At 46.3% G+C, this 15,530-nt stretch overlaps 1 protein-coding gene across 2 annotated transcripts in view; it reads right to left on the minus strand.

Moving 5' to 3' along the window:
- LOC142796438 (Na(+)/dicarboxylate cotransporter 3-like) overlaps window positions 1–15,530 on the minus strand; it is a 136,823-nt gene that overhangs the window by 19,434 nt on the left and 101,859 nt on the right. For both annotated transcript variants that reach the window (XM_075887062.1, XM_075887061.1), the window contains exon 8: window positions 3,527–3,607. In XM_075887062.1, coding sequence (XP_075743177.1) covers window positions 3,527–3,607 — 81 coding nt within the window. The remainder of the gene's footprint in view (window positions 1–3,526; window positions 3,608–15,530) is intronic.

Consider the following 15,530-nt stretch of genomic DNA (forward strand, 5'->3'; position numbering starts at 1 on the left):
TGAGGCTCATATGATAGCGCAATATGAACGACTCGCGCAAAGCAACACGGGAAGACACATCCTGCACAAACTTGCAATAACGTACGCTGGCCAAAGCGGCAATAAATACGATATCCCAAAAGAAACCAGAGAGCGCATCATAATACCTCCGTTACCCAGAAACATGCACCCCGAACATCACCGGGAGCGGAGGAATGCAAGAGCGAGAGCACTGCACAAGAAGTTTCAACATGACGCGGACGTGGTATATGTAGATGCAGCCGAATATACAGACGGTCGACACATGGCAATAGTCGCTTCAAATCAAGCGGGCCACCTGCTTGCTAGCGGCACCATTAAAACAGGAAATTCGGAAATCGCTGAAGAAACGGCCATAGCGCTGACGCTTGCGTCCACAAGGGCCAGCGTCGTAATCAGTGATTCTAAAACCGCGATTCATAACTTCGCTAACGGAAGGGTCTCGAAAGAGGCGTTAAGAATCTTAAATAACTTTCGCGGAGAGCGCGACGTTTATGTTATATGGACGCCCGCCCACTCCTCCCTCCCGGGCAATGAAACCGCACACACCCTAGCTCGAGAGTTAGCGAGCCGAGCAGGGGCAGGAATGACGCGGAGCCCGCGTGCGGAGAGAGACCGCATGTTCAGTTACAACGAAATTACCAAGCACTACAGATTAGGGAGGCAGCATTACCCGCCACCACACTCCTCAATAAATAAGCAGCAGGCGACAGCGTGGCGCCTATTACAAACAAACACGTTCCCAAACCCAATCGCTTATAATCATTGTTACCCGGACCTCTACTCAGACAGATGTAAACACTGCAATCAGCGGGCGGACCTCAAACACATTATCTGGGCTTGCCCCAACATCGTGAAGGGGCCAAACACATACATGAATACGGAGCAGTGGGAGACCGCGCTGCTAAGCTCAAGCATCGAGGACCAACTACAGGTCATCAGGCAAGCCGAAGATGCCGCTAGGGCCCAAGGACTCCTAGCTGCCATCTAAGGGAGGGGAGTCAACTCCTCTAACACTTGCCGTTTCAATAAAAGTTGTTTCTCTCTCTCCAAACAGAGGGACTATTCTCTTTGAAAATAGCCACAAGCGGAGCTCATATTTGGCCTAGTTGGAACAAATTCATCTTCGCCGTTTTTGCGTGAGCACACGCAAAAAAAACACAGAAATACCCGGACGGGTGCCTCTATTTGTTTATTTGTGTCTTCGAGTGGTCGGGATAAAATCATTATAAAGAAGCTAATGGCAGTCGTCCAGTGAACAATGCATAATATGGCACTGGGACGATTTCTTTATCTTTTAAACTGGGTCTGATACTTGAAAGAGATAGTTTCACGTAGCTATTTCTCTACTCTGCCGATCTATTATATACATTTTCATGGACTGAAGCGACCTTATTAGTTTCAACTCGATTGCGAGGAGAAAAGATACTCTGTCGTTACCGTGAGTGTCCCTCGCGTTTTAACGATCAATAAATGTTTTGCTTCTGTTGATGGGACAAATGTGCATCCAATCAGACCGTTTAATAGCTACAATACTAATGAGAACTAACCGACAACTTGGTTAAGCCAAGTCGCACTATTGGTCTTTAGTTCTCATCAACATAGTGTCCAACAAGACACCGATAGAGCGTTTAAGTTTACACTTCTTTCCTTCTATCTACCAACGTATTTTTACCATCGATGAAATCTAATCATATTATTAACGTCTTTACGCACTTAGTGAAGCTATTTGTGCTTTTCTTGGCAGCATTGAAGCCCCGCCGCGGTGTTCTAGTGGCTGAGGTACTCGGCTGCTAACCCGCAGGTCACGAGATAAAATGCCGATGGCGGCGGCTGCATTTTAGATCGAGGCGAAAATGCAGTAGGCCCATGTGCTCAGATTTGGGTGCACGTTAAAGAACCCCAGCTGGTGGAAATCTTCGGAGCACTCCACTAGGGCGTCTCTCAAGATCATACGGTGGTTTGGGACGTTAAACCTCACATATATATGAAATCAATTTATCAATCGGCGTCATTGTATATTAGCTTCAATCAATATTGTGGGGAGCGAAAGTGCGAGCGTTTAAACTTGCACTTGTTCCTTTTTATCCTCTAGCGTGCTTTTAATGTCGCTAGAATGGAATGACGATATTGGCGTGCATGTTTATTTGCTCAGCGTAGTAATGTGTGCCTTACTAGGCATCATTGTCAATTAGTTCTCATTGTATATTAGTTCTCATTATTATTGAGTAATGTAGTATACCTCTACCGTGGCCTGAATTGTATAAAAGGGCAACTACAACGAAATTTTACTTGGGCAGGATTGGCGCTTGGAATGCGTAGTATAAGTTGGGTAAACCATGACAATATCAGTGAATAAGCTTGCAGTCGCGTATTTCATTTTTAATCTGTGCTTCAATTGTCAGCTAGCAGATGACGTGAAACGGAAATGACGTCAATTGGAGCTCCCCACCACTTATCAGCAGAAATTCCTGCAGCCGCATCCGTTTCTTTTCTGCTTGACGAACATCTATGAGCGGTTAATTAGAAAAGTCAACTCTTTTGTAGTGCGAAATGCAGAGTCGTAGCCTGCTGGAACATACGTTACGGCCGGGACCGCTTTTTCAAAAAACGCGCAGCTTCAAAAGCCGCGGGTTATCGGAAACGAATGGGAGGTGTTGAAAACCACGGTGCTTTACGCGGTGCCCTTCAGAAATGACGAATAAAAATATTACCAGTGTCTCTCCGCTTAAATAGTGAAATAACATTGAATGCTGACGCGGACCCTTTAATATTCAACCACTGCAAACACAACAATGGGAAGCCCCGACAGGCAAATGGCGACAGTGATGGCACGCGCAGTTTGAAGAATCGCCAGCGACAACATGTATTCCCATTAGACAGCTTTAGTATAGCGTGAACATCTTGCATTAGCGTGTTTCCCTCACTAAATTATAGCGTAATTAAAAAAACTGCAAAATGACGCCCCGCGAAGTGCTAGACAAGCTGTGCCATCTCTGATCGCGTAATGAAAGCTCCGAAAGTTGATCGGCTCAATTATTATAGTTGCGAGTAGTCAAAGCACCGAAGTTCGACACAAATATTTCGTGCTCAGCTTCAAGCAGTTTAAACATAAACGTGGTATAAAAAAGATTGTGCTACGTTAGGTGGTGCTACATGTATTGACACCTTGTCATTGCAAGACTTTTGTACAGAAATATCATATACGATACCTGTTCAATCCAATTGGTAAATGCATGCTCTTCGAAAAAAAAAACGCTGCTTTAATGAAACCGAATCTCAGCTCATCGCACCGAGAGCAAACGCGAGAACGCTTCTTTACAATTTATGCTATCTATTTACCTGCATCAAAATTTGCCATTTCAAGCAACGTCCAACTTTTACTTTTCTGTAGCGAGCAACTGCTACTTATATGTCAAACAGATGTAAAAAGCCCCCACTCAATTGTTTACGAGGAAATAATAACACCGACAAGACGGTTAAACGACATAGAAAAACGCGATCTTACTGAACATTTTCGGTGTCCGTCAAAATGACTGCACGAATGGCGTTCCGTACGGTCTCTTGGAAACCTGGTTGCTCATTTTCGCTGAAAAACAATACAAGGAACACTTATGTGGCAACACAACAATTACATATGGAGTCATTTAGTTCTCGAATAAAAGGAAAAACACCATCTGCTGTAGCATAGCAGATGTTCGTTGACGTGATCCTAAGCTATAAGCCACAGAGTATACACGGCTGCATTTGACTGGGTAGTAAACGTGATAAAAGAAAAAAAAAGCACGCAGCGTTATGTGCACATTAATGTACCTCAGTCGGTGAAATCTATCCGCACTCTCCCACTATGACCTGTCGTATAACCATATAGTCGTTAAGACGTAATCACCGTAATATTTAATTAATTTTAATACTCAAACTTGTGCCATCTTCGTACGATTTTCGTACCCCGCAACCGTGATCTGCTAGCTACGGTGCTTGGCTGCTGACCTGCAATAAGCAACCATGGAATGAATTCACTGGAAGATGTATTGCTTCACAAATTCAACCCTGCAAAATTTTAAGAATCCTTCCAGTGCGAGTGGAAAGAGAGAGAGAGAGAGAGAGAGAGAGAGAGAGAGAAACGTCTTTATTCACAAAAGCATGGAGAAGGAGGGCGTGGGAGGAACCCTATAGTCCGGGGTCCCTAGGACGACTCCCGCGACGAGCTGGGCCCGCTGTATCAGAGCTCGGAGGACCTCGGCAGGTCCATCGCGGAGAGCGTCATCCCACAGCTCCTCGTTACGTAAAGGGTGAAGGAAAGCAGGTAAGGGAGAAAAGATGTTCGCAGTGCACTCGATCGAGACGTGGAAGGTCGTGGGCGAGTTTCCACAGCCGGGGCAGTGGTCTGCATAGCACTACGGGTAGAATTTCTGAAGTGATACTAGATTGGGAAATGTTTAAGTCTGTAGCCGGCGTAACACTACTGCATGCTCTCGCGAGAAATATGGCGGTGGGGCGCTCTGAGTGTGACGGACGATCCTGTAGTGACGAAGAATGTCTTTGTAAGTGAGAAGAGGATGGAGTTACAAAGGGTTGTCGCATGCTTCAATTCCATTCTCTCTTCTCTCGTCCCTACGGAAGCGCTGGAAGCTAAGCAGCGAGTGATGGCATGGCCACATAAAAACGTCACGCACGCTTCGTGACCTTGAGCACTTCTTTTTCTTTCTTTTTTCTTCGAATGCGCGGTTTTTTCAGTGTGATCGTGCGCGCACGCGTGGACAAGTAGTGATCTCTGTAACGAGCGAGCACGCGATGTTCAAATCAGCCAGTGGCTGATAGATTGGTCGTTGACTTGTGATTTTGGGGCATATAACGTGATTTGTCGAGAGAAGAGAAAGCAGTTTTAAGCTGACTTCAATAATTTATTCCGAATTCCAGGCTGCGTGCTGTGCTATAATATTTTGCTCGCGTGTTCTACTGAGCCTCTACTACCGATCTTCAGCAGCGTTTTCTGACCATGCTCAAAAATTGTTGCAGGGCCACTTTAAAGAATCCCATGGGGGGACGAAATTTCCGGGGCCCTCTACTACGGCGCCTCTCATAATCATGTTTTTTTTTTTTGGAGGGGGGGGGGAGTTGTTAAACACTATCAATTATTAGTACATTTCTTTTCGTTTTCGCAAGATTCCGTGCACTCGGAAGCTGGAATTGAGAGGCTGCATTTCAAAATACTTCTCGATTTTTCAAGTATTGAGTTTTGTTGCAACAAAATTCAGTTGTCAGACAGCGCTCGTTTTGTGTCCATCTCGTCTTCTCTCTGACGCGTTGGCGCTGGTTTCAAATGAGAAGCAATTCTTAGCGAATTTCGGTGACTTTGAGCGTATCTATCGAGCCACCTACGACTTCTAGCTCTCATGGCCGTTTCGAGAATGGTATCGATACCCAACTCGGCATGGCATAACATGACAGTATGAAGAACATAGTTGACTAGTCATAACGTGCAAATCATGATATGTCATGAATGTCACGATTTGCATTTTATGATCCCGCAGCTCTTCCGGTGGTTTCATTCACATGGCATGATGCAAACCCTATGGTATGGCATGATTGCATGAACACAAGTGACAGACCCTAACAAAAAGATCATGAAATGCGCGTCATGTAACAACTTGACTACATGCCACGCTTATGATGTGGCCGCGGCCGTTTCGCTAGTGTCCTATATACGAAATTCGGTATTACGATACATCAATAGTTTATGAATGTATGTGACTGGTGCAATGTGGTAATCATCAGATGCGTGTCATGCAACAACATGACTACACGTTACGCGCATGAAGCGCTGGCGGCCGTTTCGGTTGCTTCACTTATACAAATATTGGTATTACGGGACGTGATTGGATGATGAAGGTATGATACTGGTGCAAACAAGATTAACATGAGATGCGTGTCATGTAACAACATGACATGCTACGCTCATGATGCGCTCATGGCCGTTTCGCTAGCTTCACATGTACTAAAATTGGTATCACGTGACGCAAATAGATGATGAAGGCAAGCGACACATCTAAACATGATAATCATTACACGGAAGTCGTGTATGGCATCATTTACCTCCACCTGGTAACGTTGTGCCGAGTTTAAAGTGACATATCAACTTTCTTATTCGTGCTTCGCATATCATCGATTCCCACTGTACGCGGAATCTGCCAATTTCTTTGAGAAGGAACTGTCTACCTACCTACCTCTTACATCTAAAATCAAGTGCACTATTTCTACTAATCATATTCGTACCTCTCCTTGTTCTCATCAGCAGCTAATACAAAAACATTCACTTGCTCCAACTTTGACCGGCGGTATTACCGGAAAACGAGTTAAAACATACCTATATGTGTATTACACATTTATCACATACTGGGTCATTCCAAACGAGCAATTTTCGTGGATGCATTTCATGTCTCATGTGGGAACGTTGCTCATACAAAGTCTCCAGACTTATGAAAGGGGGGGGGAGGAAAGGGGGGTAATGATTTAAAGAACAGGGTACTCTACTATGGAAGAGCTTAAAGACGTCCCGTGTCCACTGCGAAATGCTCGAAGGGAAAGCTTACGGAAATTCCAGTACCACCTAGGACTATATTGATAAAAAGGTGTAGTGACACGAAATGCAAATGGATGCACATAGCACAAACTGTTCGTATTCTGTAATGGCACTGGTTTCCGTAATACACGTAGTAAACCTTTTTTTGTCGGCGACCCTCCTCGGAACAAGCAAATCTCAGGTCAGGCTTCTCAACTTGAAGAAAACTGGTATCTTATTCTTTGTACACTGAGAACTGCATTATAAGGGTGCAGAATGTACGTACCCAGAAGGATCTTGTTTCTTTTCAATGAAGAATGGATTGTACCTGACAGTTTCCGCTTCACGGGCTGTGCTTTTTTTTCATCTTTTTCCTTGTATTTTGTGTGTATTTTTATTGCTCAGATGTCCATTCACAATATTTTTTTAATGTGAAGCAGCTGTTTGTCTAACCTGTGTAGCGCTGTCCGTCCGTGTCTCTGTGCCAACTCACCGCAGGTGTTGGCGCAGCGCCTAGTAGGTCACACCTTCCCAAGCAGTGCGTGGTGACGTCGCTCTCTCCCTCGCCTGCCGCGTGTCATCTCTCTCAAGCGTCACCCTCTCCACCATTCCATCGTTCGAGCGCACATCGAGTGATCGCACATCGAGTGAGCGCACATCGAGCTCGTTTATCTGCGATGGAGAGGACGCCGGAAACCGAAGCTCCTTCGCCCGCCGAAACATGCACCGAAGCGATTTGGCCTGACCGGGCCATCACCGGCGTCGCGTGGGTTACCAGAGCCGATCGCGTTCGCGAATGGCAACAACACACCTGCAACACCGACGAGGCGCGAGCCAGGGAAGCCGAGCACAAGCGTTGGTAACAGAAGACCAACGACACCGACGAGGTGCGAGTCAAAAACGCCGATCACGTCCATGCGCAACGCTGCTGCTTCACTTCCCATCAGTGTTCTCTTCGGAGAGATGGTCGATATTTTTTTTAGGGGCGAAGCTCCTTGTAGTGGCACATGTTCGTCCCACGTAGTCATAGTAGAAGTCGTAGTGTGTAACCGGTCTTACATTTTGGCCTCCAAGGCGGTGCCGGTGAGAGATTTCTTCTGTGCGTTGTTGAACACTAAAAAACTCGCAGCGTGCGCGTTAACTAAAAGCCGAATTCTCCTGTCTCTCATTCCCCCTTAGCAGCCATTGGCATGAACATTGAGCACTATCTGACAAGAAAGGGTTGCTACGTTATACTCGCTGGACATAACCACCTTGGTTTCAGAAAGGTTTAGCGGACGTTTGGCCGCAGTGCCATGAATACAGTGAACTAGTATATACCATGAACTCGAGGTGGTTAAAGGTAGGAAGTAGACACGAAGCGCAAGCCGTAAGAAAGTGTGCGTGTGCCACCTCTCGTTCAGTCCTTGGAATGTCCGCTGGATATTAGTGCATATGCGGAATATATGATGAAAAGATGCGAGATGGTGGTACTTGGAGTGTTAGATGGACGAACAGACACACAGACAGATGCATGGACGGGCGCACGGATGGCTGCATGGATAGATGGACGCATGGACGGACGCAGTGGCGGATGCATGGATGAACGCAGGGACGGACGCACAGATGGACGTGCGGACGCACGAACAGACTCACGCATGGATGGGCCAATGGACGCACAGATGGTCACACAGACGGACGCATAGACGGACGCATAGACGGACGCATAGACGGCCGGAAGCAAGAACGAATGGACGGATGGATGCTTCGCACCGCTCTCCATCATTCACTCCGTGGGTATGCTGCCATTTTTTAGAGGGAAAGGCGTATATGTTTAGGCGAAACAAAAAAAAAAATTGGCAGCATATCCACGGAGTGAATGATGGAGAGTGGGGCGAAGCACTCGTCCGTCCATTCGTTCTTGCTTCCGTCCATCAATGAGTCCGTCAGTGTGACCGTCCATGCGTCCATCCGTCTGTCCGCGCGTGCGTCTGTTCGTGCGTCCGTCCCTGCGTTCGTCCATGCATCCGCCCCTGCGTCCGTTCATGCGTCCATCCATGTATATGTCGGTGTCCGTCCATCTATTCAACATTCCAAGTTCCACCATCTCGCATCTCTTCATCATATAGTCCCCATATAGAAGCACCGCCATCCAGCGGACATTCCAAAGACTAAACGAGAGGTGGCACACGCACGCTTTCTTACGGCTTGCGCTTCGGGTCTACTTCCCACATTTAACCACCTCGAGTTCATGGTATATACTAGTTCACTGTATTCATGGCACTGCGGCCCAACGCTCGCTAAACCTTTCTAAAACCAAGGAGGTTACGCCCAGCGAGTATAACGTAGCAACCTTTTCCTCTCAGATAGTGCTCAATGTACATGCCAATGGCTGCTAATGGGAAATGAGAGACAGGAGAATTCGGCCTTTACTTTCTTACGGCTTGCGATTCGTATCTACTTCCCACCTTTAACCACCTCGAGTTCATGGTATATACTAGTTCGTTGTATTCATGGCACTGCCGCTCAACGCTCGCTAAACCTTTCTAAAACTAAGGAGGTTACACCCAGCGACCACGTGGGAGCTGCCCGCAACACAGTGATCTGTGTTTTGGAGGACCAAATAAAGTTTATCCAATCCAATCCACACCCAGCGAGTATAACGTAGCAACCCTTTCTTGTCAGATAGTGCTCAATGTACATGCCAATGGCTGCTAATGGGGATCGCAGCGTGCGCGTTAACTAAAAGCCGAATGCTCCTGTATTTCATTCCCCATTAGCAGCCATTGGCATGCACATTGAGCACTATTTTTTATTGTTCAACAACGCACGGAAGAAATTTCTCACCGGCACCACCTTGCAGGTCAAAATGTTATCCTTATTACACACTACAATGGCTACGAGGGACGAACAAGTGCCGCTATAAAGAGCGTCGCCCCTAAAAGTTTTCCGGCAATAGTGTCACGAGCGGTCTACATTGGCTGTACTATCAGTTACGGCGTTCTCCGCGTCGCACATAAACACGCGCGCTTTGGCGGCGTCGTGAGGGACGTCCTACATCTCACGTTAAAAAATTGGCCCCGTATCTGCATGTTAATCTGCAAATGTCGTAGAAAGACGATAGTCTTGCGTCTGGAGAGATTGAACAAAATGTTTATTTGGTGTTTTGCGCAAGAAAATTGGTGAACGGTCTTCTGCAGGCGCTGCGTTAGAGTGCCTCGTGCGTGCAGGGGAGACGAACGAGCACATGACGTCACGTCACACGTGATACATGAGCGCTATCTGGCAGTTATCTTGGAAAACAGAACGCGTGGCTCTGAGACGGGTGTGCGCGCCCTTCTCAGAGGTGATAAAGCGTAGAACACAAGGCGACGGGTAGGTGCCTTAGCAAAGCGTTGGAAACGCTTCCCTTTTCGTGCAAACGTTACATGGTTAGCGCCCCGTCATAAACGCTATGGTCCTTAGAATAACTTGTGTATGCCTTTTCTAGTAAAAGACACACGTACAGAATATATACGTGTTGTTATGGTGCCTCATATATGGGTGACAATAGCTTTTTTATTGACAATCACACAAGTATGAACGCAGAACCTTGAGAAACAATGGTGGGCGCTGCGGATGGGGCCGGCCGTTTGGAGTATCCGCTGGGGTTGTTAAAATGCCCGGTACTGTTAAGGGTGGACAAACAGACAAATGGACAGACAGACAGACAGACATACTGACTGACAGACAGACAGATCAAAGTTTTTGCGTCGAAGGTCCCCAAGAAAGACTATCGTCTTTAAAAACAGCGCGCGTGTACGAGAACAGAACAAGCTGATAGCGTCGCAGCCGGGGCGCCTAGCACGCGTGCCTTCACGTTTCTTTCCTCCGTGCGCGCATCAGTTTCTCTTGAAGCCTTCCACGTGGCTGAGCCACCGACAACTCTAGGAGAACGCCTACAGTGGAACAGTGAGTGAGCTTGCATTCACCGGGATCATGCTGCAGTTCGGGTGCAAAAACAGGCCCGGGAGGCAGAGTGACGGCAGCCACTGCGCACCCTAAATCGCGAACGGGAATGCAAGCGCCAGTGGCGGGCAGATCCCGCAAACCACGTCGCCGAATCAGCTCGCGGTGTAAAACGCTTCCCACAACGCCCGCGCGGCCTTGCGGGCGCGACAGCGGGCGTAACGATTGCGGGAACGCGCTCGCAGGGGCGAGCGCCTCCTTTTGCAGGGAGTTTCTGCAGCGCACTTGGGCTTCGGCTGCGACGACTGTGACCGCCTGTGGTTCGAGAACAACCACTGTAATTAACGCATTGCGAAACGCATTTAACCACTCATTAGACTTATCCATGACTATGCGAAGCACAATGTGCGGCGTGTGAAATAAACGCCGGGGTAAACCCAAGTCAAACGTTTGTCTAACTTCATTTAGAAGCACAAACACGAAACCAAAAACTCCCAAGCATTTCCCCGAGGGTGAACATGGTTAAGTGCGAATGCACGGGGTGATGCTATGAGGGGTATTTATTAATTCGCACTATTATATTTATTATTCACACTATGGTGCCTTTATGGTGTAATGGTTCCTGGGAATCGCAATTTGATCACACGGGGGAGTTTACGTTAACTCACTGGCGAATGCCAACGGATTTTAACTTTACTCCCCCTCACGACCCGCTCTCGACGGGAGACTGAGAGAGAAGGCGGGCGCGCGAGAGAGAGGGGTGCGCGCGCAGCTGCAGCGAGCGAGGAGAGCGGAGGAGCGAGCGAAGGGGGATATCAGCGTCGCGTCCGTGGCTTATTCGGTAGAGCGTCGCGCTGCGGCCCGCCAAGTCCTCTTTCTTTTAAAGATACAGAGAAGACTGCGGACGCCGCCGACGGCGGTGGATGGTTTGGGGTCGCTTATAAAGTGTATTCACACCTAATTATTGCGAAAGGCTTCAGTGCAGCGTCGGATTGAACCTACCGCTCAATAACGGCGCCCCACGCTACGCCTTTCGCTGGTTAGCTATTAGTGTGGAGTGCTTGAGCAGTGATTTTTTAACAGCTATTTTTTGCCGTCTCCGACTAAAAAGACTGTGGGATTAGTGAGCACTGTTATTTTCTTGTATCGACGATTTTTTGATGAGTCATCCCAACCGTGGCGATCTGGAGACAATATGATAGAAGCCCGTGTGCTGCGTTATGTCAGTGCACGTTAAACAACGCCATAGAATCGACATTTCACTGCGCTCCGAGAGCATGTAACAATAGACATTTAAATCTACATCTACAACAGCAATTCACGCAAATGCAACACTCGGATCCTTTGTTAGTCGTGAAGCTGCAAGCAGGTATTACAAGATGAAGACAGGGGCTGATTAATGTGATAGAGGTTCCGCATAGTAAAAAGTAAGCAAGAGTGGAGTTTTCACAAGAAACACGCTCAGCTGGCAATCAATATGGTTTTAGGTTCTCCACTCTGTGCTGATTATTCGAAAATTGTTCGGCATTTCAGATACCTTCGTATATGTACTATTTGATTTCAGTTACGAATCAAAAATAGCTTTAATTTTTTAATATTCCCACGCCCCTACAATCTAAATCATGCATTTTTTACCTGATATGTTGCTCTTTATTTGAGCTGCTTAATTCCAAGGTTACGGCAACTTTCTCTTAGTTCACCTTGCTTAATGAGCAGTTCATGAACACGTCTTGAGCATATTTTTTCCAACGTAATTGGCCCTGGCCTCACAATCATTCAACGAATCAGTATTACGACCAGCTTCCCGACATGACCGTTCTTTTACAGCAGTCCTCACGTCAACAACGCGAGCATTGTTAAGATGTCTAACCACGGTGAAGTACCGCGTCAAGTTCAACTCGAAAGTTTAACAGCTATAGCGGAAAGCTTCTTGCGATATTTAGTTAATAATAAAATCTCTATATCTATATTTGTTTGAAGCATGTTCATCGTTTTAAACTGCTCATTTATTCATAATCGTGTAAACTATTTTAAAACTTCCAATACTAACACGCTCTGGAGTCATTAATGCTGTGAGCTCAATATACCCGTTATTGTTATTCTCAAATGATGTAAGTTTTCTTATATCAGCTGTAAATTTTACATATTTCTACACCTAACGGTTAAAAACGATAACTTCATAAGCCATTTTTCCGCTACATTTTTTCTGTGCCCAGGTCCAACTATATTTAGGACTTTCAGGGAGTAAATTTTTAATCAGTCTGTGAAATTTATTATCATGTGTAATGCTAGGGTCTCTGCTTCTGTGTCGTTATCTAGGCATGAACATTTTTATTCCGTTTTCTACAAATGACATTATTTAATTGATGCATGGAAGAAAATGCTTAGCATCATTCCTGTGTTTTCACGAACCTATATATTCACTATATCTGTATATTTATGTAAACTTTTACCATTCTTGCTTCAATAATCTTCCTGAATAACTTTGCTAACTGAAGTTTTATTGTATTTAAACACCTTGAAAAGTGGAATTACAGTGTTTCGATATATGGGACCTCTGTAAGCGCCAAATGTGCATAAACATGTGCAGTTTTCTGAATACCACAAACGTTTTGAGCTTTGAAGGTGTTAATAAACAAAAATGGAGCGGCTCGGTTATAATTTAAAATGCGAAGCATTTCTTGGCGAACTTCGGCGACTTTGAGGGTATCTATCTATCTATCTATCTATCTATCTATCTATCTATCTATCTATCTATCTATCTATCTACCTAGCTTCCTGCGAAAATGAGCTCACCTAGCCGTTTCGATAATGGTATCGATACCAAACTTGGTATGGCTTACATGAATTATGAAGAACATATTAGACTAGTCATAACATAAAAATCATGATATCGTTGTCATGAATGTCATGATTTACATTTCATGGTCTTGCAGCTCTTGCCGTGGTTTCGTTCACATGCCATGTTGCAAAACTGGTATGGTATGACATAATTGCATGGCGAACACAAGTGACAGACCCTAACATGAAAATCATGACATGCGTGTCATGTAACAACATGACTACATGCCAAGCTAATTATGCGCTCGCGGCTGTTTCGCTAGCGCCACATATACCAAATTTCGTATTACGGCACATGAATGAATGACGAAGGTTTGTGATTGGTGTAAACCTGATAATCATGAGATGCGTGCCATGTAACAACATATCTACATGCCATGCTAATGAGGCGCTGGCGGCTGTTTCGCTAGCTTCACACATGCCAAATTTGGTATTACGTGATTTCAGTGGAGGATGAAGGTGACTGGTGCAAACATGATAATCATGCGATGTGTGTCATGTGAGATCATGACTACATGCCGCCGTCAAGGCGCCATTACATTTCGACATGACGCGGTGCGCGTGCTCGCCGGCGTTCATTTCGTCGCGTCACGCTGGCTTTGCCGCGCCAGGCACCGGTCCTGCCATAAACTCGCAGGCGCGCGCCGCGCTGCTTTGCTTTGCCGCATGCGCGTTTCAGCACGTCCGGTGTCCCTCCGTCACGAAGAGAGGGAGTCGCAGTGTTGTCGGGGTAACGCATCGGCGCGAAATGCAGCATGTCGCATGTCGCACTGGTTGCCGTGGGGCCACGCCGACGGACGCTGGTCACGCCAGTTCCACCTGGCGTCAGACTACAGATTGCTCGGGTTTCGCTAACGTAGCATTGCTGTGTCCACCGTGCGCGTGCGTCAAGGCTAGACTGGAGTATATTGGGCCCTTCATGATGTGCTACCGGCCACTTAGCTAGCTCCACATATACCAAATTTGGTGTTAAGTGACGTCAATGGATAACGAAAGTACATGGCTAGTGCAAACGTGAGAATTTCAACACGCGTTTCATACAAGAACATGACAACATACCACGCTCATAGTGTTTTCGAGGCGGTTTCGCTAGCTCCACATATATTAAATTTGGTATCACGTGACGTGAATAGATTACGAAGGTAAACGACACATCCATACATGATAATCATGACACGAAATTCATGTTCGGCATCATTTACCTCCACCTCGTAACGTTGTGCTGATCTTGAAATGACATGTCAACCTTCCTCGTTCGTGTTTCCCATATCATTGATTCCCACTGTACGTGGGATCTGCCAATTTTTTCCTACTTTATTAAGGAGTAGACATGCCGATTCCGGAATATTTTGGCACAATATCCAGTCTAAATGTAATGACGCCCGTTTCAGGTGGCAGTATTTTCGGGCTCCAAAAATACCATGTGGCCCTACCAGCTGCCATAGGCACCAACATGTGACGTCAGTGAAACGTCATGGTAAGAGAAATTATAAACAGAGCGTTAGCTTTCTTTTGTTCAAAAATGACAGATTTAAAAGAACCTAGGGAATTTAAAAGTACTACAGCAATTTTTGTGCTTCTAGCTGTGCACACTGCGGAAGCACAGCAAATGATCTGCTCGATCCGGGCTCCCTCAGGAGCTGCCCTTGCTCACTCGGCGTAACATTCTAGTGTTGTTCTTCCTGGTTGCAATATGCTGCGTTTACGGCGTGTTTTGGGTGGCCTAAGCCTCGCTATGACTAAAGTGTGCGCCGTCAAACAGATCCGCATAACTTATCAAAAGGTAAACAGCGTTCGTGGTGGTTTTACGCAGCCGCAATGAATGCGGTATAATGCTACGAACCAGGGTCAATTGTGTCTCGGCAAACATCTCTGCATCGCCAAGTTTTGAGGACGACAGAGACTTCTCTTTGGCTGACCTAGAGTGACGTCAGCTGTAGAGTTAAGGAGAATGTGAGCGGGGAATGGAAATTGGGCTTCTATATAGCTAAATAAAACCGAACGATGAAGCGAGTCCATGTGTAGAATTGAATGGGGGGCCAGGATTATGAATACACATACCGTCGAAAATTTTCCGTAAACGTTTCATGACTCCACACATCGATGGACTGAGCAAACGCCGCATTTAGGTCTCACTTGCTGTGCCTGTAACACACTCTATTCAAGGTGTGCGTTTCTCCAG

Source organism: Rhipicephalus microplus, chromosome 2, assembly GCF_043290135.1.
Source record: "Rhipicephalus microplus isolate Deutch F79 chromosome 2, USDA_Rmic, whole genome shotgun sequence".
NCBI lineage: Eukaryota > Metazoa > Arthropoda > Arachnida > Ixodida > Ixodidae > Rhipicephalus > Rhipicephalus microplus.